Genomic DNA, 25,608 nt, shown 5'->3' with positions numbered 1-25,608 from the left:
ACCTTTGGTGGTTGTGGTGCTGGTGCCACAACACTATAAGTCCTCACAGTTACTCTGGGTGGGCACAGGAACGGGCCCTCCTGTGAAATATTATATCAAGAATTGTAATTACATGTCCCTGTTAAACAGGGGCAGAAAAATTGGGCCTTAGGCACTGGTGCTGGTGCCACAACACTGCAACCTCTCCCATATACTCTAGTTTTATTGCAGGAATTAGCCCTGCTGCAAAGCATTGCATCAAAAATTGTAATTAAGGCCCTGGTAACGCCGCGGCCTGAAGATGGAGTACACGGGCAGCCGGTACCGAGGGGAGAGGAGGGAGGACAGATTGGAAGGTAAAGGGGAATATACCCTCCCTACAGAAACCCGCTATGAAGGAGAGATGAAGGACGGAATGTTCCACAACCGAGGAACTCTGTACTTCCCGAATGGAAGTAAATATGAAGCTCAGTGGGATTGTGGTATAGCGCTGGAGGGAAAATACACTTTTGCTGATGGACTTCAATATGAAAAGGAGAAATGGCTGTACTGTGATGGCTATGACAGAAGATTTTATACTGAAATTTGCCACGGATTAAAACCTGCAGGTCGCTCCCAGCTTACAAATTTAGATCCCTCCCGACAAATTCCGGAAGGCTGTTACGATTGCGGCGATGGATTTTATGACCCGGTCAGTCGTGTGGTGAATGACTACCAGCACAGATTCCTTCGAAATGCAGGTAAATAATGTATTCTACGGAGAAGTAATGTGCTGTCGTTGAGTTCTTGATGAAGGAGGGGTGCAGGTTGTTTGACATCCACAGAAGGCTACGGAATGTTTTACCGCATTTGCGTCTAGAAGCGTTTAGTTAAGCTAACATCATAGACCCTCCCCAGCTCAAAAATTAACTATTTCAGCAATTTTGTGAGACCAGAATGATGATGAACACGAGTGGATTATTCGGACGTGTCGAAAGGGATGGGACGAAATTACAGGATACCATCTTAAACATGATCCAACAACTACCTCAACATCATCTCAGTAGTTATTGTAACCGATGTTCATAAATGTACGAACTGATCTTCTGCATATTGAAGATCAAACATACCACCAAATATATCTTGTCTCTAGAGTACACAAGTACTGATGTTTCAATAAATTTGCAATTTTCAAAAAAAAAAAAAAAAAAAAATTGTAATTAAACGCCCCTGTTAAACAGGGGCAGAAAAATTGGGCCTTAGGCACTGGTGCTGGTGTCACCACACTGCAACCTCTCCCATATACTCTAGTTTTATTGCAGGAATTAGCCCTGCTGCAAAGCATTGCATCAAAAATTTTAATTAAACGCCCCCGTTAAACAGGGGCAGAAAAATTGGTCCTTAGGCACTGGTGCTGGTGCCACCACACTGCAACCTCTCCCATATACTCTAGTTTTATTGCAGGAATTAGCCCTGCTGCAAAGCATTGCATCAAAAATTGTAATTAAACACCCCTGTTAAACAGGGGCAGAAAAATTGGGCCTTAGGCACTGGTGCTGGTGCCACCACACTGCAACCTCTCCCATATACTCTTGTTTTATTGCAGGAATTAGCCCTGCTGCAAAGCATTGCATCAAAAATTGTACTTAAATGCCCCTGTTAAACAGGGGCAGAAAAATTGGGCCTTAGGCACTGGTGCTGGTGCCACCACACTGCAACCTCTCCCATATACTCTTGTTTTATTGCAGGAATTAGCCCTGCTGCAAAGCATTGCATCAAAAATTTTACTTAAATGCCCCTGTTAAACAGGGGCAGAAAAATTGGGCCTTAGGCACTGGTGCTGGTGCCACCACACTGCAACCTCTCCCATATACTCTTGTTTTATTGCAGGAATTAGCCCTGCTGCAAAGCATTGCATCAAAAATTGCACTTAAATGCCCCTGTTAAACAGGGGCAGAAAAATTGGGCCTTAGGCACTGGTGCTGGTGCCACCACACTGCAACCTCTCCCATATACTCTTGTTTTATTGCAGGAATTAGCCCTGCTGCAAAGCATTGCATCAAAAATTGTACTTAAACGCCCCTGTTAAACAGGGGCAGAAAAATTGGGCTGATGGCATCACCCAGAACCAGAAATGTTCTTCCAACATATCAGCGGAGGAGGAAGAGGATAGACAATCAACATAACAGGAGTCACTCAGCATCAGCATAGGCAGTCTTGAAGGGATGTGATATTTAAAAAAAAATTATTCGGTTACATCAGCTTCAGGTGCTTGGTAGCTGTGGGTGATCCAAGACTGATTCATCTTGATGAAGGTCAGTCGATCAACTGATTCGGTAGACAGCCGCACCCTGTGATCGGTAACAAAGCCACCAGCAGCACTGAAGGTGCGTTCCGAAAGAACGCTGGATGCAGGACAGGCCAGTAGCTCAATTGCATACTGTGCAAGCTCTGGCCAGTGATCCATCCTCAAGACCCAGTAAGCCAGAGGATTTTCAGTGGGAAAGGTGTCCAAGTCTGACCTTGCCCCTAGGTATTCCTGCACCATGTAAATCAGACGCTGGCGATGGTTGCTGGAACCGATCATACCTTGGGGCTGCGGACTAAAAAATTGTCTGAAAGCATCAGTCAGACGGCCACCTTCTCCACCGCTCCTTCTGACCAATGCCTCAGCAACATGTTGTCCAGGACCAGGAGTTTGTAACCTCCCAGTCTCTGGGAACGCGTTGCACAGACCTTTCTGCAAGGCCTCCCGGATATGTCTCATCCTCTGCTCCCTCTGCGATGGCAAGATAAGGTCGGCAACCTTACCCTTGTACCGTGGATCAAGGAGAGTGGCCAGCCAGTAATGGTCCCTCTCCTTGATCCGAAGAATACAAGGATCCTTCCGCAGGCTTTGCAGGATCAGGGAGGCCATGCAGCGTAGGTTAGCTGAGGCATTCGGTCCGGAGTCCTCTGGGTCACTAAGGACAACATGATCCGCAGCTACCTCCTCCCAGTCCACGTGTTTCTTGGGACTGTAAATCATCCCTACAAGACTGCTGCTGCTGCTGCTGATGCTGAGTGCCAGCCTCCACCTCCATGCTGACACAATCATCCTCCTCCTCCTCTTCCTCCTCCTCATTCTCTTCCTGTGTGATGGGTGGCACAGCAGGAACACTGTCTGGATAAAGGGGGCCTTGAGAGGCAAGGAAGTCCTCCTCTTCCATTCCTCTGTTCTGCCTCAAGTGCCCTGTCCATTATTCCACGCAGCGTATGCTCCAAGAGGTGGACAAGAGGTACAGTGTCACTGATGCATGCACTGTCACTGCTCACCATCCTTGTGGCCTCCTCAAACGGTGACAGGACAGTGCATGCATCCCTGATCATGCCCCACTGGCGTGGTGAGAAAAAACCGAGCTCCCCTGACCCTGTCCTGGTGCCGTAGTCGCACAGGTACTCATTGATGGCCCTCTGCTGCGTGTGCAGCCGCTGCAGCATGGCCAACGTTGAGTTCCACCTGGTGGGCATGTCACATATAAGGCGGTTCTTGGGCAGGTTCAACTCCTTTTGGAGCTCAGCCAGCCGAGCACAGGCATTAAATGATCGGCGGAAATGCACACAGACTTTCCTGGCCTGCTTCAGGACATCCTCTAAGCTGGGGTACCTGCCCAAGAACCGCTGCACCACCAGGTTAAGGACATGAGCTACACAGGGCACATGGGTCAGTTGTCCCTGTCGGAGGGCGGAGAGGAGGTTGGTGCCATTGTCGCAAAACCACCATTCCTGGCTTAAGCTGGCGTGGCGTCAACCACCTCTCAGCCTGCCCATGCAGAGCTGACAAAACATCCGCCTCAGTGTGGCTCCTGTCCCCCAAACAAACCAGCGCAAGCACGGCATGGCATCGTTTTGCCTGCGTACTTGCGTAGCCCCTGGAATGCCTACGGAGCACCGCTGGTTCTGAGGACAGAGCACTGGAAGAGGCCATGGAGGAAGAAGAAGAGGAGGGGGTGGAGGAGAGAGGTGTGTCACAACCAATAGTAGCATTTTGGAGGCGTGGTGGCGGAACAACCTCCAACACTACTGCACCTTGTCCTGCATCCTTCCCAGCTGCCAGAAGAGTGACCCAATGGGCCGTGAAAGACAGGTAACGTCCCTGTCCATGCCTGCTGGACCATGAGTCAGTGGTAATATGCACCTTACCGCTGACCGCCCTGTCCAGCGAGGCAAGGACATTGCCTTCCACATGCCGGTAGAGAGCCGGAATCGCCTTCCGTGAGAAAAAGTGGCGTTTGGGGACCTGCCACTGAGGAACCACACATTGTACAAACTCACGGAAGGGGGCCGAGTCTACCAACTGAAAAGGCAGCAGTTGAAGTGCTAGCAATTTAGCCAAGCTAGCATTCAACCGCTGGGCATGTGGATGGCTGGGAGTGAACTTCTTTCGCCGGTCCAGCAGCTGGGGCAGGGACATTTGCCTGCTATAATCGGACGTGGGTGTACTGCTAGCAGAGTGCCCGGAAACACTTGGCTGTGACACACCTAATTCTACACCTTCATTCCTCTCAGAGCAGGTTTCAGAGAGGACTGAAGGTCTAGTGGGGTTGGAGATGCCAGCTGATGAGGAGCAAGGAGAGGGCCGCTTTGTTCTTTGGTGTGGGTCTTTGAAGTACGCTTGCCAACGAGCTGCATGGCAGGTCAACATATATATGTATATGTATATGCATATATATATGTCTGGTCAAGCATGTGGTGCCCAAGCGGCTGATGTTTTGGCCACACGAGATACACTTGAGACATATGTTGCAAATAGCAGCGGTGCGATCTGATGCACTCGTCTCAAAAAAGGCCCACACCAAATAACTTTTAGAATAACGTGCAGAGGCAGCGCCCTGCACAGGCAGAGCTCTGCGGTGTGATTCAGTCGGTGTGCTGCCCCTAAGCTGGCCCCCGGAGGGCATCCTGCCTCGTTGAACATGTGCCTCCTCCTCCTCTCTCCTACCAGGCACCCACGTGGAGTCAGTGCCCTCATCATCCCCTCCCTCTTCATCGCTGTAGCAAACCTGGCAGTATGCTGCAGCTTGTGGAACATGACTGCCAGATTGCTGTCCTTCTTGAGCATCCCCTCTCTCTGCATTCACGCTACTGCCTTCCTCTAGCTGAGTGTCATCATCAGAGGCTACAAAACACTGGGCATCCTCCTGGAGCATGTACCCAACACTGCTCAAAGAGTTTAGGAGACTCCTCAGGAGGACATGGTGGGTCTAGGGAAGGAGTCACTGATGATGACATTGAGAGGAGGGAAGACGATACGTTGGCAACTGCTTTGCTAGTACCCTGAGACTGGGTAAGAGAGGATGAGGAGGATGAAGAGGGCTTGGTCATCCACTCTACCAAGTCGTTGGCATGTTGCGGCTCAACATGTCCAGCTGCCGAAAAGAAGGACAAGCGTGTCCCATGGCCACGTGCTGATGACAATGCACCATGTCCACGATTAGCACTGTTATCTCTAGACACAGAGCCTGCTTGCCCTCTTTTATCGGCTCGCGCCTGTCTGCCTCTCCTTGCTGGCCTTCCAGACATGGTAATGGCCTGAAGGGAGTTGGGTAAAAAATCAGTTGGGTAGTGTATGTTGTGCTAGAGGCACACAACACCCACTAACTCCTGCAGATGCCTTTATTATAGAACACCAGAGATAAAGGGGTATACTGTAATGGAGTCACACAACACCCACTAAGCCCTGTAGATGGCTCTTTTAGAGAACAGAAATAAAGGGTAGATACAGGTGTATATTGTGCTGGAGGCACAAAACACCCACTAACTCCTACAGATGCCTTTATTATAGAACACCAGAGATAAAGGGGTATATACAGATGTATGCTGTGCTGGAGGCACACACAACTTCCAATAACTCCTGCAGATGGCAAGTGGGCTCAAATAGAGAAGAGCTATGTAGGTGGATATAGCGGTATGTACTGGGTACAGAGCATGCAGACAGCATGCACAAGCTCCTAACACTACTGACTGCAAGCTCTATTATAAAAGATAGATCACTAGCTATATAGGTGAGGTGAATATAGCGGTCAGCATATTGCATCCTGCCTGTGGCCAATCATGGCTCTCCTCGCTGCTGGCGCTGCGATTGGCCAAGCATGCGGGGTCACAGTGCATGCTTGGCCAATCATGAGCCAGCAATGCACTGTGCCATCGCAGTGCATTGTGGGCCGTGAGCGCCACACGAATTTGGCGCGAACGGACAAAAACGTTCGGACTTCGCCAAACAGCCGATGTTCGAGTCGAACGTATGTTCGACTCGAACGCGAAGCTCATCCCTAGTGCCCACCAATGCAGCCTATCAGTGTCCACCAATGCAGCCTATCAGTGCCCAGCAGTGCAGCCTATCAGTGCCTCTTCATCAGCGCACTTCAATGAAGGAGAAAAATGACCTGTTTGCAAAATTTTATAACAAACTATTAAACATGATTTTTTTTTTTTGCATCTTTTTTTGTTTGTTTAGCAAAAAATAAAACTCCCAGCTGTAATTAAATACCACCAAAAGATAGCTCTATTTGTGAGAAAAAAATGATAAAAATTTAATTTGGGTACAGTGTTGTATGCCCGCGCAATTGTCATTCAAAGTGCATCAGCGCTGAAAGCTGAAAATTGGTCTGGGACTGAGGGGGGTTTAAGTGCCCAGTAAGCAAGTGGTTAATTTAGAACTCCAGCTATAAAATGTATTGCCCATTAAAAGATGAAATAAAAAAAGCAACATTTGTTGAAATACTCTTCCTATCATTCCATGAATGCTACACCCACCCCATAGTACCCTCTTTCCACCACTAGATGCCCTCAGTCTTCTGGCTGAATTACAGCAAGCATCATTCAATGCATATACAGTATATGCCAAACTTCATTCATATGTACAGTGCCTTGAAATTTTTCACATTTTGTCATGTTGCAAGCAAAAACGTAAATGTATTTTATTAGGATTTTTTGTGATAGACCAACACAAAGTGGAAGGAAAAGGATAAATGTTTTTCATTTTATTTATTTTTTTACAAATAAAGATGTGAAAAGTGTGGCGTGCATTTGTCAATACTTTGTAGAACCCCCTTTCCCTGCAATTACAGCTGCAAGTCTTTTGGGGATGTCTCTATCAGCTTTGCACATCTAGAGAGGGACATTTTTGCCTATTCTTCTTTGCAAAATAGCTCAAGCTCTGTCAGATGGAGAGCATCTGTGAACAGCAATTTTCAGGTCTTGCCATTCTCAATTGGATTTAGGTCTGGACTTTGACTGGGCCATTCTAACACATGAATATGCGTTGATCTAAACCATTCCATTGTAGCTCTGGCTGTATGGTTAGGGTTGTTGTCCTGCTGGAAGGTGAACCTCTGCCCCAGTCTCAAGTCTTTTGCAGACTCTAACAGATTTTCTTCTAAGATTGCCCGGTATTTGGCTCCAGAGACTGTGTCCCCGGCATTACAGCGGGAGAGAGTGTTGTGTCAACATTGGAAGAAGAGAAAAAGGAAGAAGAAGAAGACGGCAACGATGAAAGAGAAGACCGGGCCAATGCTAGTAAAAGAGCTGGAAGAAGATAGCAGAGGAGCCCGGCAGAAGAACCGGAGAGCGGGAGAAGAGGCTGGAAAGCATGGAGAAGTCGGATGAAGACCCCCAAAGTCGGAAGAAGACCCCCGGAGCTGCCTAATAAACTACTTTAAAAACCTGTGTAGTGTTTTTTTATTGACACTTCTTCCCTCAGGTGAATGGGTAGGGGTACGATGTACCCCATACTCATTCACATAGGGTGACGGGGCGGGATCTGGGGGCCCCCTCATTAAAGGGGGCTCCCGGATTCCGATAAGCCCCCCGCCTGCAGACCCCAATGGCCAGGGTTGTCGGGAAGAGGCCCTTGTCCTCATCAACATGGGGACAAGGTGCTTTGGGGTGGGGAGGCTGCACTGGCCGGGCTGCGGGTCTGGTATGGACTTTGGGGGGACCCCCATGCCGTTTTTCGGCGTAGGGGTTACCCTTAAAACCCATTCCAGGCGATGGGGCTTGCAAGGTGTCAATCTCGCCGATGGAAGCGGTGACATTGACTTCCTTCTCTAGTCCCGTTGTACCTGAAGTTACGTTCAAAATGAACGGACTTTAGTCCGTGTGTGGGCAAGTCCATTAATTTGGAAAGTCCGGCGGACCTTCGCCAAAAGTCCGGCGGATTGTCCGCAGGACCTAGTCCGCCAGAAAGTCAGTTTGTGTGTGGTCGTGTGTGCAAGTCCGCTCATTCGGAAAGTCCGGCGGATAGTCCGATCATATGTACGGGGCATAATAGTTGTCCTGTGGACAGATTCTCCCACCTGAGCTGTAGATCTCTGCAGCTCCTCCAAAGTTACCATGGGCCTCTTGGCTGCTTCTCTGATTAATGCTCTCCTTGTTGGCTTCTCAGTTTAGGTGGACGGCCATGTCTTGGTAGGTTTGCAGTTGGGCCATACTCTTTGCATTTTCAGATGATGGATTGAACAGTGCTCCATGAGATGTTCAAAGCTTGGGATATTTTATTATAACCTAACCCTGCTTTAAACTTCTCAACAACTTTATCCCTGACCTGTCTGTTGTGTTCCTTGGCCTTCATGATGCTGTTTGTTCACTAAGGGTCTCTAACAAACCTCTGAGGGCTTCACAGAACAGCTGTATTTATACTGAGATTGAATTACACACAGGTGGACTCTATATATTAATTAGGTGACTTCTGAAGGCAATTGGTTCCACTAAATTTTAATTGTGGGTATCAGAGTAAAGGGGGCTAAATACAAATGCACACCACACTTTTCAGATATTTACAGATGAAAGAAACCACATAGTGCAGCATATAGATTCATAATAAAACATTAAAGATCAGACAAGTGGCTGGTCTTACTATTCACATGCCTGTCTTGAAATGTGAAAAGAAGCATACATGTTCCCCTTGTCCCAGAATAACACAGGATATAAATAGAAAGATGTGCCCTGGGACTGATCATCTTTTTGATAAACCAAGCTCTTAAATTATAAAAGCAAAATAGATTGCTACTAAAAAAAAAGGTATGTAAAATGATGAAGACATGTATATGGCATTGCCATAATAATAAAATGATATATGGTTTTACTTTTACTATCTAACACAATATAACATGAAATATTGATGCCTGAATAGTGAGTGTTTATAGAGATCAAAGTCAGGCGGTGACAAGATATTGTTTCCAAGAATAACTAAAGAGGAAGTATTTCATGGGACACTTGGCATCATTTTATTTTAGGTAGGAAATAAAAATAGGGAGTCCTGCAATAAAAAGCAAACTTAATTAACCATGCTTTATGCTTGATAGGTGTTTTCTTTTTAACATTATATAGCTGCCAGTCTGTTGGTGTCTTATGTTTTGTTCACACCAGCCCATGTGCTAAACTGCATGCGCACTGGTACGTTTTGTGTAGGGAAGGTGTGATGCAATATTGAAATTCTTAACATTTTTACTTTTTGTTTACTTTTTGTTAATTTATTTAAGAGTCACAAAATGACACTTTATTCAACTGTATGCACTGCAGCACTTTAGGAGGTGTTGTGTTGCGCTGACACATGGGTTTTCCGTTGTTTGTTAAAAGGTAACTCCACTTTCATGGAAAATAAATAGCAAATAAAAAAATATAATATAGCATATACAATCGGGACACAAGTTATATAGTAATAGTGAATTTTATTCAGCAGCGCTGTAATTTTCTGTAAAATTAAAAATGGATACTCTCTAAGAAAATAAGGGACTGTAGAATGGCACCACAGACCAATAGATTCCAAAGTATAAACGTAAACAAATCTTTATTACAAAATATAATCCATAAAGGTAGGTTTGCACTGATACTAGTTTCGTTATCAGTGCCGATACCGAGTATTTGCACAAGTATCGGTACTCGTGCAAATGCTCCGATACCTGAAACCAATACTTTCAGGCTTGGCTCTTTGAGCTGTCAGTGGGTCTCCCCATTGTTAAAGAATTCCGGTAATTGGAGCTGTCAGAAAAAAAAAAAGCAGCCGGCAATGTTTATTAACAACATTGCTCAGCCCTGAAACACTAAAATAAAAAGAAACATTGTTTCTTTTTGTATTTTTCTGTTTCTTCATCTGCAGATCAAAGTGTTGAATAAATGTTCCCCTGTTTAACCCCTTATTAACTCTTAATTTAGTCTAATCAGCCTTAATTAACTCCCTACTCTCCTCCATTTGTTATTTTCTTGTTTCCATTTATTTAATTTGTAATGCTTTGTACCATTGCTGACAGCTGGAGTTAAAACAAAACAGTTGCGGTAGGTATAGGTAATTGGTATCAGTGAGAAAAAAAAAAGAAAAAGTATTGTTACTTGTACTCGTAAAACAAAATGGTATCCGTGCATCCCTAGTTAAAAGCGCAATCACGGCTGAAACAGTAAAAATTACACAGCATAAATAGAGGACCGTGACCTTGATTATAGACAGTACATAGGCTACAGAGACATCCAACACGTTTCAAGTAAGAAGTTATTTGATCTTCTTCAGGGATACTCTTCTGTAGACACACGGATGTTCTAAGTAGATGTGAAAACAATAAGTATGTTTATAGGTCGATACAATGTGCAGTGCCTCCGACCCTAATCATGTGCTTTGCAAAACAAAAAAAAACCTGTAGAACTCTATGCGTCCAGTGCACGGCTTGGAGATTATGGAGGCTGGCTCCCCTGTGCTCATTATGGATGAGCTGCCACTGATTGACAGCCTCCATTGCTGAAACCTTCTCACTACGAGCTGCAATGTCTGAGATAGGGACCATGTGAGGAATGAATTAAGGAGGATTTGGCTCAGTCAGTGAAGGTAAAGGAAGATTTTAGCTTACTTTATGAGACTTGTGCATCACATAGTAAGTGGATTTGGGACTTGTTTAGTCCAAAATGCTCAGTGAGTGTGTGAAAAATAGATCCAGCAGTGAAAGGGGTAAATGGTGCTGGAGGGTCTGGACTCCTGGAGAGGATTGGATCCACATTGGACCAAATTTGAAGCCCTGTGTATGGAAATTGATTAAAGGATTTCAAATGTGTTTATTATTGAAGGCTCATTGCAGAATCAGCATTCTATCAATGAGTAGATTTTTGAGCTATAAGTCTAGGTTCACATCTATGCGGCTGCGCTTGGTGCGGTTTTCAGGCACGTTTTTTAGTGCATTTTGTGTATTATGTTTATTTTCTCTTTAAATGCACTGTAAAACACACTGTATATAGCTGGTTGCTAAGGAGAAGGCTGGGAAGCCGACCGCAGCATCCTTGGCAACTGAACAGCTGTCAGCAGTGTTCCCCGCTAAAAGCTGAATGTAAAAAAAAATTAAAAAAATTTGCAGGCAAAAAAATTCACAAAAAAAAAGAATGTGGGGTTCCCCCCCAGGTTCATATCAGGCCGTTCAGGTCTAGTATGGATTCGGAGGGGACTCACATGCCAAGTTTAAAAAAAAAAAAGGCATGGGGCCCCCCTAAAATCCATACCAGACACCTATCCGAGCATGCCGGCTGACAGGTCAGGAAAGAGATGGGACGAGTGAGCGCCCCCCCTACTGAACCATATCAGGCCGCATGCCATCAACATGGGGGGTGGGTGCTTTGGGGCAGGGGCTTTGGGGCAGGGGGGCTCTGCACCCCCCACCCCAAAGCACCTTGCCCCATGTTGAGGAGGACAAGGGTCTCTTCTTGACAACTCTAGCCGGTGGTGGTCGGGGTCTGTGGGCGAGGGGCTTATCGGAATCTGGAAGCCCCCCTTTAAGAAGGGGACCCCCAGATCCCACCCCCTATGTGAATGGGTATCGAGTACATCGTACCTCTACCCATTTACCAATAAAACTGAAACATAATAAAAACACAAGAGGCAGTTTTTTTACATTGCCGTTATTAATAGCTGTCTTCTCTAGCCGTCTGTTCCCGCCATTTCTTACCGCCATCTTCTCCTTCCCATTGTCTTCTCCTAGAGCTGTCTCTTCCTGCTGTCTGTTCCTTCCCGCCATCTTCTCCTCAAGCTGTCTCTTCCCACTGCGGTCTTCTTCCTCGCCACTGGTTACCTGCTAAAATTTTGTAAAAAGCCGCTCTTGTTGATATTTTCATCTGTTTTATTGTCACCCGCTCTCTGTCGACTCTTATAAAGCATTGGGGCATGGCCATCTGATGACATCACCTGTTGAGCCCGCTCCCTGCCCCTTGTCATAAGGGGTGGGCTCTCCGGGTCTTTATCAACATGGGGGCAACGTGTTGAGGGAATGCTGCCTGGTATGGGTCAGGAGGGAGAGTGCTCACTCGTCCCCTCCCTTTCCTGACCTGCTGGGCGGCATGCTCAGATAACGGTCTGGTATGGATTTTTGGGGGGGGGGGGGGGGGGGGGGGCGCACACCATTTTTTTTTTATTTTGGTGTGGGGGTCCCCAACGAATCCATACTAGACATGAAAGGCCTGGTATGGACCTGGGGGAGAACCCCACGTCATTTTTTGGGGGATTTTTTTTTTTTACATTCAGCTTTCAGTGGGGAACCCCGCTGACAGCTTTTGACTCATCATTTGTTAAGGACACGGTGACCGGCTTCCTGGCCTCCTGCTTAGCAACCAGCTAAATACAGTGGTAAAATAAGAACCACAAATCACATAAAAAGTGCACCACTTGCGTTTCTGGTGCAGCTCCATTGAAGTCTATTAGTCGCAAATCATGGGAAAAAGGTACCCTGCCCTTTCCAAAAACGCACTGGCCGCAGAGATGTGAACTAGTACCATAGGAAACACTGTTAAATGGACTGTAGTGCATTTCTGCAAACTTCAAAATGCACTAAAAAATGCATAGGTGTGAACGCAGGGTAAAAAGGTGACAGCATGGTTGCAGTCAGGATGGCAGCTCTTGTTTCTGCCAACTATGCTGTCATCTTTTTATACAATTAATTGTGGTGTTTATGTACAATCTAATTCCTTCCTTTATCTCTTTCTCATAATATTCCCCTATTGAAAATGCAGTCAGTTTTATGCCTGAGAGAGGTGAGCTCCGTGAATTTAGAGAGGAAGGGGGATGGTGAAGACTGAGGATGCACTGTATACACTATATTGTACAGTATAGACTCCTGCGCTATATTGTACATTACACACTCTTATGCTATATACAATATATTGCACAGTACAGATCCCTGTGCTATATAAACCACACTCACCGCCACTTTATTAGGTAACATCTTGCTAATATCTGTCTCGTCCCAAACTTTGCAGAACTCTCTGACTGCACGCCTAGCTGGTAAAGTCGAATAAAGCGCTATCTGTCTCACATATAGCCTTCACTGAAATCTTGGCATAACTGCCCTAAAGTTTGCCCCCCCCCCCCCCTCCCTTCAAAGGAGCTTGCCCCTGTTCCTGAGCAGAAAGGCCTACTTCCTGCATACCAATCTAATCACCCTGGCAAACCAATAGAAGATGACTCAAGAACCTGACAGCAAAATGAAAAGATTGTCCACGTTCCCCACATCTTTGACCTTTGCATGTACACTCTTAGCAACATGTCAATGTGCAAGGACCTGAAGTCTTCCTGCTGTGTACTCAGTGACTCCATGTGAATACTTGGTTGGCCTGCCCCCAGGTTTCCTGGAAACTGGATACCACTTTAGAATTGAGCTTTGGAGATGGACATAGTATCACTATTTTTGGTAAAAGACACAAAATGGATCTTTGCAGGATAGTGCTGCAACCTCCATCATCCTTCTGTCTGAAGCAACTGCTGTCAGAGGAACTAGTTTTACCACTAGGAACCGCAATGGAAATTAAGCTATTGGAGCAAAAGATGCCTGTACTAGTTGTAGCCAGGGCTGTCTTTAATAATGATTGGGCCTTGGGCAAAAATTTTCTTAGGCCCCCCCTCCCCCTATGCAATTTCGCTCTCCACCTTCTCAGAGACATACAATAAATAGCAGCTAGACTTATCATTACTGCTTACTGACTGGTTGCTAGAGGTTACAGCACTCCTTAAGGCTCACTGATTAGTTGCTAGAGGTTACAGCACATGATTTCTGCTTGTTGATTGTCTGCTAGAGATTACTGCACAGTAATACTGCACAGTAATACTGCTCACTGGTTGCTGTAGGTTACAGCACATCATCTCCTCACTGCAGCATGATATACATATGAATGCTGTCTTATTTACATATCAATGCCATTGGCCTCAGCAAATTTACATATGCATGTCACTGCTATTTACATATGAATGCCGGTCATTTACATGTAAACACAGGGTCTGCAGGTGAGTCATCTGTACACAACAATAGGTCAGAGCTGGGCAGCATTAGTAGCATCACTTCACACTGAGATATCAGGACACAGCACAGGACTAAAACCTCAAGGGAATGTAAACTGGGATAGTTGGCAAGTATGAGGCAGCTGCTTTGGGCCCCACAACAATGACAAGGCCCAGGGCAGCTGCCCCTTTTGCCCTGCCTTAAAGACGGCCCTGGTTGTAGAGCTTACCCCAAAGGAGCGGCTGAATTTTTCTGGGCTTACCGATTACCTCCACCAGCTCGTAACTCGTTGTCCTTGTTGTCCTTGTCTAGGAGTTGATGACCCAGTAATTGTAGAGACCGACACTTGAATTCCTTGTTAGGATTTTTATTTTGCATAAAAGAGTTGAACAAACTCAATCTCTAACCTGGTTGCATGTAGAGTTGCTGGGCCTCTCCAATCCCGAGACGTCACCGGAACACCTTAGAATCCTCCAGTTACTGCGCCTCGAACTAGCCAGTTCCGAGGCTCGGAAATGGATGGATCCACACCCCAGGCCATGAGGGCCCCTGGGGGCTAATCAGGAGGACCAGGACCACGGAGTCAGCAACAACTTCTGGACCGGAACCCAGAACCACGTGACTTAAGAACCTTAAGTACCCTCTCCCGGAATACACCACGAGACAAACCCCTACTGATTGGCTCAGAGAGAGAGATTGGTACCTAATGCATCCAACCAGACTGAGTTCTAAGGCCTCTCACAGGTGCGAACCCCACCTATGACCAGACAGAACCTTAATACAGCCCAGCCAAACTGATGCCAAAGCATAATTTAGAACAATTAACCCCAAAACGTAACTATAGTTTTGGGCAAAAAACGAAATTTACAGACATAGCGAGTACTCATTAGGAGTTATTAAGCGCTACATAGTGCTTTCAGAACCAAGCCTAAGTCCTTGGTGGTTGTATATGGATTACGGCCTGCATGAAGCATTTGTTCAATGGCGTTGTGTGCCAGACCAACCTCAAGTGCCGATTGTAAAAATGTCTAGAGCTGGGGACACAGGATAGAAAACTTTGCTGAGCGAACAGAACAAACTTCCTTCATATCCTCATATTTAGCGTTCATGATCTTGTGGTCTTCACCAAGGTCTGAACAACATTGGATGAGAATCCCTGCACCTCTAGTCCAGCTGATTAAATAGCCAGGCTATTAAGAATGTCACTGGATTGACATTGACATAAAAGATCTTGTTTGACTGGAAACAGGATTGGTGATGTGGATGGCATCTGTGGGGGGGGGGGGGGGGGGCAATGAAAACCGAGGCCTCCTCAGCAGGTAGAAAGCACTTATATGGCCTAAACATGTTCTGTCCAAATCTTAAGAAAAGTTTTCATAATCAAGGACACTGGAGGAAGAGAAACACAAATGGAAAAAAACCCATGGCCCTGTGAATCCACCTTCTATCACTTCACCTTTGTACCTTGTTGCAAATACTGAAAGCTGTGTGTTCAGTGGACTCTATGAGAAGTACCGCTGGAATGCCCCATAGAGCCAATACTAGTTGAGGTACGCTCTGTTGGAAAAAATATTTGCCTAACTAATCCATTAGTGCAGGAGTAGGGAACCTTTTTGGCTGAGAACCATGAACGCCACATATTTTAAAATGTAATTCCGTGAGAGACATACAATATGTTTAAAACTAGATACAAGTAAATGTGTGCATTTTATGTAAGACCAACACTTTTAAAGTACAATAAGTCTCTGAATTAAACAATCAGGTGTTCTTTATTAACCAGTTCCCGACCAGCGCACGCCAATGTACGTCGGCAAAATAGCACGGGCAGGCATATTGGCGTACAGGTAAGTCCAATCTTCAATGACGTCCTGCCATCGCGTGTATGCCGCGGGCATACACGCGATCGTCTCACGGGAATGCTGAATGGAGGAAATGCTGTGTAAACAGCATTTCCCCATTCTGCCTAGCAACTAGTGACGCTGATCTCTGCTCCATGTGATTGGAGCAGAGATCAGTGTTCACTAAATGAAAGCCCAGCCCCCCACAGTTAGTAACACACCCCTAGGAACACTTAACCCCTAACTGCCACCCACTGGTTAACCCCTTCACTGCCAGTGTCATTTACACAGGAATCACTGCATTTATATAGCAGTGATTACTATATAAAAGACAATGGTCCCAAAAATGTGTCAAAAATATCTGATGTGTCCGCCGCAATGTCGCAGTCACAATAAAAATCGCTGATTACTAGTAAAAAATAAATAATAAAAAATTATTAATAAAAATGCCATAAAACTATCCCTATTTTGTAAACGCTATAACTTTTGCGCAAACCAATCAATAATCGCTTATTGCGATTTTTTTTTACCAAAAATATGTAGAAGAATACGTATCGGCCTAAACTGAGGGAAAAAAAAGTTTTTTTATATATTTTTGGGGGATATTTATTATAACAAAAAGTTAAAAATAATGCGTTTTTTTCAAAATTGTCGCTCTATTTTTGTTTATAGCACAAAAAATAAAAACCGCAGGGGTAATCAAATACCACCAAAAGAAAGCTCTATTTGTGGGGAAAAAGGGACGTCAATTTTGTTTGGGAGCCACTGCGCACGACCGCACAATTGTCAGTTAAAGCGCCGCAGTGCCGAATCGCAAAAAGTGGTCTGGTCTTTGACCAGCAAAATGGTCCAGTCTGTAAGTGGTATGCTATGAGATAAATCACAGAACAAAGAAATATGGCAAAGTTGCTGAACATGACAGGGCCGCTGAATTCTTTTTAATAACGTTATGCTGTTGCTAACCAATGATGAATAAAGTACTTAACATTAATGCGACTTATGGTGCCGCATGGTTTTGCTGATGGCTTTGTAGTCTGGTTGATACATGGTGCGGTTAAGCTTCTTGCAGGCGTTGAGACTTCCATCTGTTAAATATGATCGTAGGTTGATCTTAATGTTCTTTAGATGTGAGAAAGACTGCTCACATGTGTACGTAGAGCCAAACATTGTCAGTACAGCAATACTCACACGCTGCATTGTGTGGTATGTGACGGGAAGCTCGTTCCAAGTTTTTACAATCAGCTGGTCCGCGGGTTGAAGTTTTTTCATTTCTGTCCACTTGTGTTTGCTGTCGTGCAAGTCTTTCCAAATCTTCATACAGTGACTTGATCTTATTCACCCACATGTCTGAGGCCTTCAGGTCAGCAGCTTGTAGCTCAAAGTCTCTGACAGAGACACCGGGGATGTAACTCAGGTCGGCGCTGTCAACTGCACACTCGTGTGTCGTGAAAAGGTCCACCCATTGGTGGCGCTGTTGGTCTCTTGGATTGCAGTACCAGTGTCCACCAGCAGGTGTCTTCTAACACCCAGGGCCTGTAATAAGAGGACATACCTCCTGGTGGCACTGTTGGATTCTTGGGCTGTAGTACCAGGGTCCACCAGCGGGTGTACTCTGGCAGTGTGGAGCAGACAGCACCTTCTGCGCTCAGCTGTTACGTGAGGTTAATCACTGGCAGTCTTATAAATACCCGGCAAGCCCTCACATGCTTGCTTTGGTATCGCTCTCTCCATGTGCCCTGACCTTGTTGCCTGTACTCTGACCTTGATCCTGCATCTGACCTGGCCTCAGGGGCGTAACTATAGGGGGTGCAGCAGTCGCGACCGCAACCGGGCCCTGTGATGCAGGGGGCCCATGCAGCCCCCTCTACATATGGCCAGCAGAAGCAAAGGCAGCTAGGGGTAACAGTGCACCATGCACACGGGTGGCTGGAGGTGGAGGGTGACTAGCAGAGCTCCATGCTTGACTATCGCACTGGCTGCTCTTTTGTTGTGCATTCCCTGCATGACCTGTGTCCTCGGTCGGCTCCTCAGAGTGCCCCTCTCCTGCTCCATGCATTGCCGCTCAGTCTGATGTCTGTTCTCCCCAGCCAGAGTCCCGCATCCCCCCCCCCCCCCCGAGTCCGGCCCACACTGCACTGCATACTTCTCCCGGGTAAACAAACTTTAAGCACACAGATGCAGTACAGCCCTATAGTGGTGCTCTTATTCCCCGGAGGACACTGCAGGCTTGTCTACCAGCCCCCCTCCTCCCCCGTCATACACAGATGATAAAGGGTCTTTCTGTGAGATATGATCGCCCGTCCAGCACACTGGATGGAGCCCAGGCCAAAGTGGATGAGTGCGCGGCCTACAGCTTGGTCATGGTGAGTGAGAGGACTCCATCCCCCACACACTATTACATACCCCCTCCATTTCCCCCTGGGGACAGGGACCCCTTCTCACGTGGGGACAGGGACCCCACCTCCCCTGGGGACAGGGACCCCTTCTCACCTGGGGGCAGTAACTTCATCTGCCCTGGAGAAAAGGACCTCATCTCTTCTGGGGACGGGGACCCCATCCTGCCTAGGGACAGTCCCCCGATGGGGCACCTAAAATGTAAAAATCAAAAAAATAAAAAATGACTGATACCAGTGGTGGAACTACAGGGCTCACAAAGGTCAAACCTGTGACCACGCCCTGGAGTTCCACTGCTGGACTCGGAGGGAAGGGCCCTGGCTGGGGTTCAGGGGGGCCCTTCATGGTTTCTTGCATCGGGGCCCTGAAGGTTCTAGTTACGCCACTGCCTGGCCTCTCCAGATCCTGAGCCCAACCTGGACCTGTCCCTCTTGTCTCCTGTTACCTTAGGGTCCCTGCTCTGCAGCCCATCCATCCGTCCTCTCCCTCTCCTGCTGGTTTCCCATCCTTACCCATCTACTGATTCCCCTGTGTATGACCTCGGCCTGGCTTTTGTTTATGACTCTGGTATTCCCATTTATTGTATATATTACTTGTTGTTTGTGGTTGGTAGTGCACTGTTTGTTTTCACTTTCTTGTCACTTATTATAATAAACACTATTGTTACTTCACCTACATGCGTTTTGGGTTTCCTCTGTGCAGTCCACATAGTCTGGTCTACTAATTCCCTGATATTGTGTGGATGGGTGATGAACTTAAAAAAGACGAGTGCGTTCACGAAATTCTCCAAAGCGCGCTTTGAATGACTGCAGGAGATTAGATGTGAAGCCCGCTAGCTGCTGAAGATCAAGATGTTGAGCAGGGTCACTTGCTGTGCATGCTTCTTTAAACTCTCACAGTTTTTCAAAGTGTAGTAAATGACCTGTTTCAATGTCGGCGATTAAGAGTTCTAGCTTGTTTTCAAATGCAAACACTGCTTGTTGAAGGGATAAGACTGTATTTCCAGCGCCTTGCATTTTCACATTGAGCTGGTTCAGATGTTCAGTCATGTCCACGAGATAGTAGAACTTCAGGAGCCACTCAGTGTTAGCCCTTGTACGCACGGTCAGAGATTCCGACAACCAAATCCGTCGGATTTTGTCCGACGGATCTGGTCCGAAACTGTTTGTATACTCCCAGTCGGACGAAGTTGTCGGAAAATCCGATCGCTCAGAACGTGATGACGTTATTTAGTTACAACGGGACTATGTTCAGGCTAGTAGCCAATAGCTTTGATGTAGGAATTTTATCTGAGCATGCGTGGCACTTTGTCCAATCGTAATTCTCTACACATGATCGGAGTATGTCCGATCGGAGCATTTTGTCGGAAAATATTTCCGCCAAGTTGGAAAATTTGGTCCGACGGATATTCGGACGGAAACAGTCTGATGCAGACCACACACAGTCGGAATATCCGACAAAACGCTCCGATCGGACACATTCCGTCGGAATCTCCGACCGTGTGTACAAGAGCTTAGTTAACTCAGGATGCTCAACGTTTTTCATTTCAAGAAAAGTCCTACGTGACATCCGATCGATTGGGCCGATTTCCGGTATCTGCTATCGAGAGGTCTATGTTGATCCATGATTGAATCTGCGCAGTTTGACCTCCCCTAACAGGGGGTCACTGAGGATCTGGTAAGCCTCCATCTAATAGTGGTGTTTAGAGGTGAAGGGTCCACGTGGTCAAGTATTTTTGAATAAAATACGTTTCAGATACTTTTTCTTCATATTCACACGGGACATTATTTACATTATTTTGTTGCATTAATTCATATATGGTCATTTGAACTCACAGTTTGTTTTTGATCTCATTGGACACTTGAGTTCCAGAAGTATTTTTTATTAAGATTTCTTCATAATATTTGTGTATTTGATTTCACATTTTTGGTTTATATTTATATTTGTTAGGCCACATTCACATTTAGTGGCCAAGTGCTGCACTTTATCTCTTATTTTTTTTTTTATTTTTTTTTTATATTAGACACACTGCATAACCTGCTCTCTCCACAAAGACGAATTCCTCTGTCCATTCCTGCTGAAAAGTATGATACTTCTCACCTTTTTTTTCTTTTAGCCATCTTCTTCGATAAAAGGGGTTTCTGCAATTACCTAGCTGACTACTTGATTTAAAAGGAGTGAATTTTACTTCCTGACCTCATAAGGAACCGTGCACGTTACGCATCCCTAAAAAATGTGGTGTTGTCCCGGAAGACAGCTGCATTTGGGTCCAGCCACCTGCAACCATGAACATGAGCAGTAGGAAATTAATGGATTAAAATACATGAGAATGTTTTAGATTTTTAATAGGGCTGTCACTGATTTTCATGTTCGATTAATCGATTTTTTTTTTTTTTTAATCGATTAAATCGTCTAATTTTGATTAATTATAACTGTAATGTTGTCATCTCCCCCCACTGTAATATCCATGTCATCTCCCCCCACTGTAATATCCATGTCATCTCCCCCCACTGTAATGTCCACATCTCTCCCCACTGTAATATCCACTTAATCTCTCCCCACTGTAATATCCACTTAATCTCTCCCCACTGTAATATCCACTTAATCTCTCCCCACTGTAATATCCATGTCATCTCCTCCCCCACTGTAATATCCACAATCTCCCCCAGTGTAATATCCATATTATCTCCCCCACTGTAATATCCAGATCTCCCCAGATCTCTCCCAATGTAATATGCATGTCATCTCCCCCACTGTAATATCCACGTCATCTCCCCCACTGTAATATCCACGTCATCTCCCCCACTGTAATATCCATTTCATCTCCCCCACTGTAATATCCACTTCATCTCCCCCACTGTAATATCCACGTCATCTCCCCCCACTGTAATATCCACGTCATCTCCCCCCACTGTAATATCCACGTCATCTCCCCCCACTGTAATATCCACGTCATCTCCCCCCACTGTAATATCCATATCTCTCCCACTGTAATATCCATATCTCTCCCACTGTAATATGCACTTCTCCCCCACTGTAATATGCACTTCTCCCTATGTCTGACTCTGCTTGCTTACCACTAGCAGGCAGATCCAGGAGCAGTGATAATGACGTCAGCACGCCGCTCACCTAGGCTGCTGCCGGGTGTACCAAGATGGCTGCGACTCCGGAGCTAGGCCAAAGCTGTGGCCTTTCCTATGGGCTCAATCTGCGGATTGGCATACCACATGATCCGTGGATTGAGAGGCGAGAGCCAGATGTAGCCATTAAAATAGTCATAGGTTCCCGACCTCTGCGTTAGTGGATACTGATCTCCCAGTAAGTAGACTGCCATTAACTGTAAGCAGCTCTTCGCCCAGAAAAAGGGTTGTTACGAAAAGACAATTTGTGCCCCCTTGGTGGGCAATGTAGGTTACTGCTTTCTTGTTGTCAGTTATTAACTTCACTCAGGCCTCTTGGAGGAAGATCCTGAAAGGCTTGTAATGCTAGAAAAAACTGCCTTAAATTTAAGACAGTTAGCACATCTGCCTTCCACTAGGCTCCAATGGCCTTGCACTTGTGTCCTCAGACTGGAGGCAGACTGGCTTTTGATGTCAGAATTATTCCATTTCCTGGGCTGCGAGACACGCCACAAAAGAGGCACACTGGTGTCCAAAAACTCCAGTTTTTGCTAATTTGTACAGACACAAAAACCTTCTGATCCATAGATTGCCCATCCTATTGACTGAGGAAGGCAAATCGAAGAGTCCCCATGTGCCACCTGGCCCAAGACAGCACTGGAATTGCTGCTGTAAAATGTCCCAATGGGAACAATGCAATCCCTTGCCGACATAAATGCTGTCTCCATGACTCGATATTCATTTTGCAAATTTTGCAGTTTTGGAAATTACTCAACTTATTCAGGCATGAAAAACTACTCCAAGATCCTTCATAGATTAAGACAGTGTTACTGCTTTTCCTGTTTGATCACTAGTTGACTGAACTTGGAAAATAATTTGTAGGACAAGCTTGTGATAAGGGATGAGCTTCGAGTTCGAGTCGAACTCATGTTTGACTTGAACATTGCCTGTTCGCCTGTTCAACGAACAGTGAACAATTTGGGGTGTTCGCGGCAAATTCGAAAAGCCGGAACACCCTGTACAAGTCTATGGTAGAAATCTAAAGTGCTCATTTTAAAGGCTAATATGCAAGTTACTGTCCTAAAAAGTGTTTGGGGACCTGGGTCCTGCCCCAGGGGACATGGATCAATGCAACAAAAAGTAAAAAAAAACGGCCGTTTTTTCAGGAGCAGTGATTTTAATAATGATTAAAGTGAAACAATAAAAGTGTAATATTCCTTTTAAATTTCGTACCTGGGGGGTGTCTATAGTATGCCTGTGAAGGGGCGCATGTTTCCCTTGCTTAGAACTGTCCCTGCACAAAGTGTCATTTCTGCAGAAAAAAATCATTTAAAATCACTCACGGCTATAATGAATTGTCGGCTCCCGTAATACAGAGAACACTCATTGAAAGTCATTGATAAAAAAAAAAAGCGTGGGGTTCCCCTAAATTCAATTACCAGGCCCTTCAGGTCTGGTATGGATATTAAGGGGAGCCCCGCGTCAAATAAAAAAAAAAAAACTATTGACGTGGGGTTCCCCTTAAATATCCATACCAGACCCTTCATGTAACGCAGGTTTTCGTTACATCAGAGGGGGCGGGGCCACCCATACGTCATTGGGGAAACCCGGCTTCCCCACTAGCATCAAAGGGGGGCGGGATCAGGTGACCGGTGGGGTGGGGTGGGGTCGCCCCCGCCCTCCTCATATAAGAAACGTCAGGCCGCCGGGATCCCGCAGTGTCTCCGACAGTGGAGACAGAGAATGCATGGATGGACTGCGCTGCGCTGGACTGAGAGATCACCCGTCGCTGGATCAGATCAGCCATCGCTGGATCGCGGAGAGATGATCATCCATCGCTGGATAGCAAGAGTGGATTGGATTACCACCGCTGGAATTTTTTTTTTTTTTTAACCACTTTCAGACCGGACCATTTTGCTGGTCAATGACCAGAGGTCTTTTTACAATTTGGCACTGCGCTGCTTTAACTGGTAATTGCGCGGTCATGCAATGTTGTACCCAAACAAAATTTGCGTCCTTTTTTTCCCACAAATAGAGCTTTCTTTTAAAGGTATTTGACTGACTCTGCGATTTTTTTTATTTTTTGCGATATAAACGTAAAAAGACCGCAAATTTTGAAAAAAAATGATATTTTCTACTTTTTGTTATTAGAAAAATCCAATAAACTCAATTTTAGTCATACATTTAGGCCAAAATGTATTCAGCCACATGTCTTTGGTAAAAAAAAAGTCAATAATTGTATATTTATTGGTTTGCGCAAAAGTTGTCACATCTACAAACTAAGGTACGTTTTCTGGAATTTAGGCAGCTTTTAGTTTATGACTGCCTATCTCATTTCTTGAGGTGCTAAAATGGCAGGGCAGTACAAGCCCCCCCCAAATGACCCCATTTTGGAAAGTAGACACCCTAAGGAAATTGATAAGAGGCATGTTGAGCCCATTGAATATTTTATTTTTTTGCCTCAAGCGATTGAATAATGACAACAAAAAAAATATTTTTTTTTTTTTACACAAAGTTGTCACTAAATGATATATTGCTCACACATGCCATGGTTATATGTGGAATTGTACCCCAAAATACATTCTGCTGCTTCTCCTGAGTACTGGGATACCACATGTGGTCGACTTTTTGGAAGCTTAGCCGCGTACGGGGCCCCGAAAACCAAGCACCGCCTTCAGGCTTTCTAAAGGCATACATTTGTAATTTCACTCCTCACTACCTATTACAGGCTATAAAATGCCAAGATGGCACAAAACCCCCACAAATGACCCCATTTTAGAAAGTAGACACCCCAAGCTATTTGCTGAGAGGCATGTTGAGTCCATGGAATATTTTATATTTTGTCACAAGTTGCGGGAATATTACAAACTTTTTTTTTCACAAAGTTGTCACTAAATGATATATTGCTCACACATGCCATGGGCATATGTGAAATGACACCCCAAAATAAATTCTGCTACTTCTCCTGAGTACGGGGATACCACATGTGTGGGATTTTTTGGGAGCCTAGCCGCATACGGGGCCCCGAAAACCAAGCACTGCCTTCAGGATTTCTAAGGGTGTAAATTTTTGATTTTACTCCTCACTACCTATCGCAGTTTTGAAGGCCATAAAATGCCAAGATGGCACAAACCCTCCCCAAATGACCCCATTTTGGAAAGTAGACACCCCTAAATTTAGGGGTACACTAGTGAGACTCACAGGTAAAAAAGCACCTAGGCTGTCAGCGACTGTCTCAAAACGCTACAAAAAAAAGCGATCACAGGGATCAGGCCTGACTCTGCGAACGCTGCAGTTATGTGCGTGGGGTTTTGTAAGTGGCAGTGATCGATCGATACTGCACTTGGGTGGGCTGGGCTGGGCTTGGCGGAGGGGCTAAACGCAGGTGCTAGCAGGTATCTGGGCTGATCCCGCTAACAATGCGTTTTGGGAAACCTAAACTGCTGGCGACGCTAATATAGATCTGATCAGATACTATATTACTAAGGGAGGTGTATGCTTTGCGGGTGGGTGTTAGCGGTACTGGCACTAACCTGACGCTGCCTGGGGCGACGCAGACCTTATCTGACCCTCAAACTTATATCACCCGCCGGGTGATCAGGGGGTTAAACCTTTATTAGGTAATACATGGCGGGTGCCCTGAAACTATAAAAAAATAACTAACCAACCAGCGTCACCTGTAACAGTTATATGGTGATCACTGGTGAAAGGGTTAACTAGGGGGCAATCAGGGGGCTTTATGCGGTAGTATATGGGGGTCCCTGGCGCTATAAAAAGCTGCGGCGAACCTAAATACCTACCTGCCTAACTAGCGTCACCTGTGACACTAATACAGCGATCAGAAAAACGATCGCTTATTAGGCTGGGTTCACACTGGAGCGATGCGGGAACGCCACGAATCCGCGGCGGGTTCTCGCATCACACTGCCCTATGTGAACTGCTGGGAGTGTCAGTGAAATGTTAATGACACCCCCAGATCAGTTCGCATATCGCAGTGCGATCTGCAAACTCGGACAGGAA

General features: G+C 45.7%; 1 protein-coding gene across 1 annotated transcript; it reads left to right on the top strand.

Moving 5' to 3' along the window:
* The first annotated feature begins 261 nt into the window (after positions 1-261).
* On the top strand, positions 262-1,152 carry LOC143934909 (MORN repeat-containing protein 5-like). The gene is made up of 2 exons (XM_077458478.1): positions 262-719; positions 910-1,152. The coding sequence occupies exons 1-2, from the start codon at positions 281-283 to the stop codon at positions 1,023-1,025; spliced, it is 555 nt and encodes a 184-aa protein (XP_077314604.1). The 5' UTR covers positions 262-280; the 3' UTR covers positions 1,026-1,152.
* Positions 1,153-25,608: the final 24,456 nt, after the last annotated feature.

This window comes from Lithobates pipiens, unplaced genomic scaffold (genome assembly GCF_037356315.1).
Source record: "Lithobates pipiens isolate NorthernLeopardFrog02 unplaced genomic scaffold, aLitPip1_a1.2 Scaffold_28, whole genome shotgun sequence".
NCBI classification, from domain to species: domain Eukaryota; kingdom Metazoa; phylum Chordata; class Amphibia; order Anura; family Ranidae; genus Lithobates; species Lithobates pipiens.
Note: the sequence above shows the minus strand (reverse complement) of the source record. Positions and strands in the feature narration are given on the sequence as shown.

What these genes read in the sequence shown, in the direction of transcription:
- LOC143934909 (XM_077458478.1), top strand. Translation starts at nt 281, where the DNA reads ATGGAGTACACGGGCAGCCGGTACCGAGGGGAGAGGAGGGAGGACAGA. An exon ending in CAGATTCCTTCGAAATGCAG is followed by an intron (nt 720 to 909) that starts GTAAATAATGTA and finishes CAATTTTGTGAG; the next exon opens with ACCAGAATGATGATGAACAC.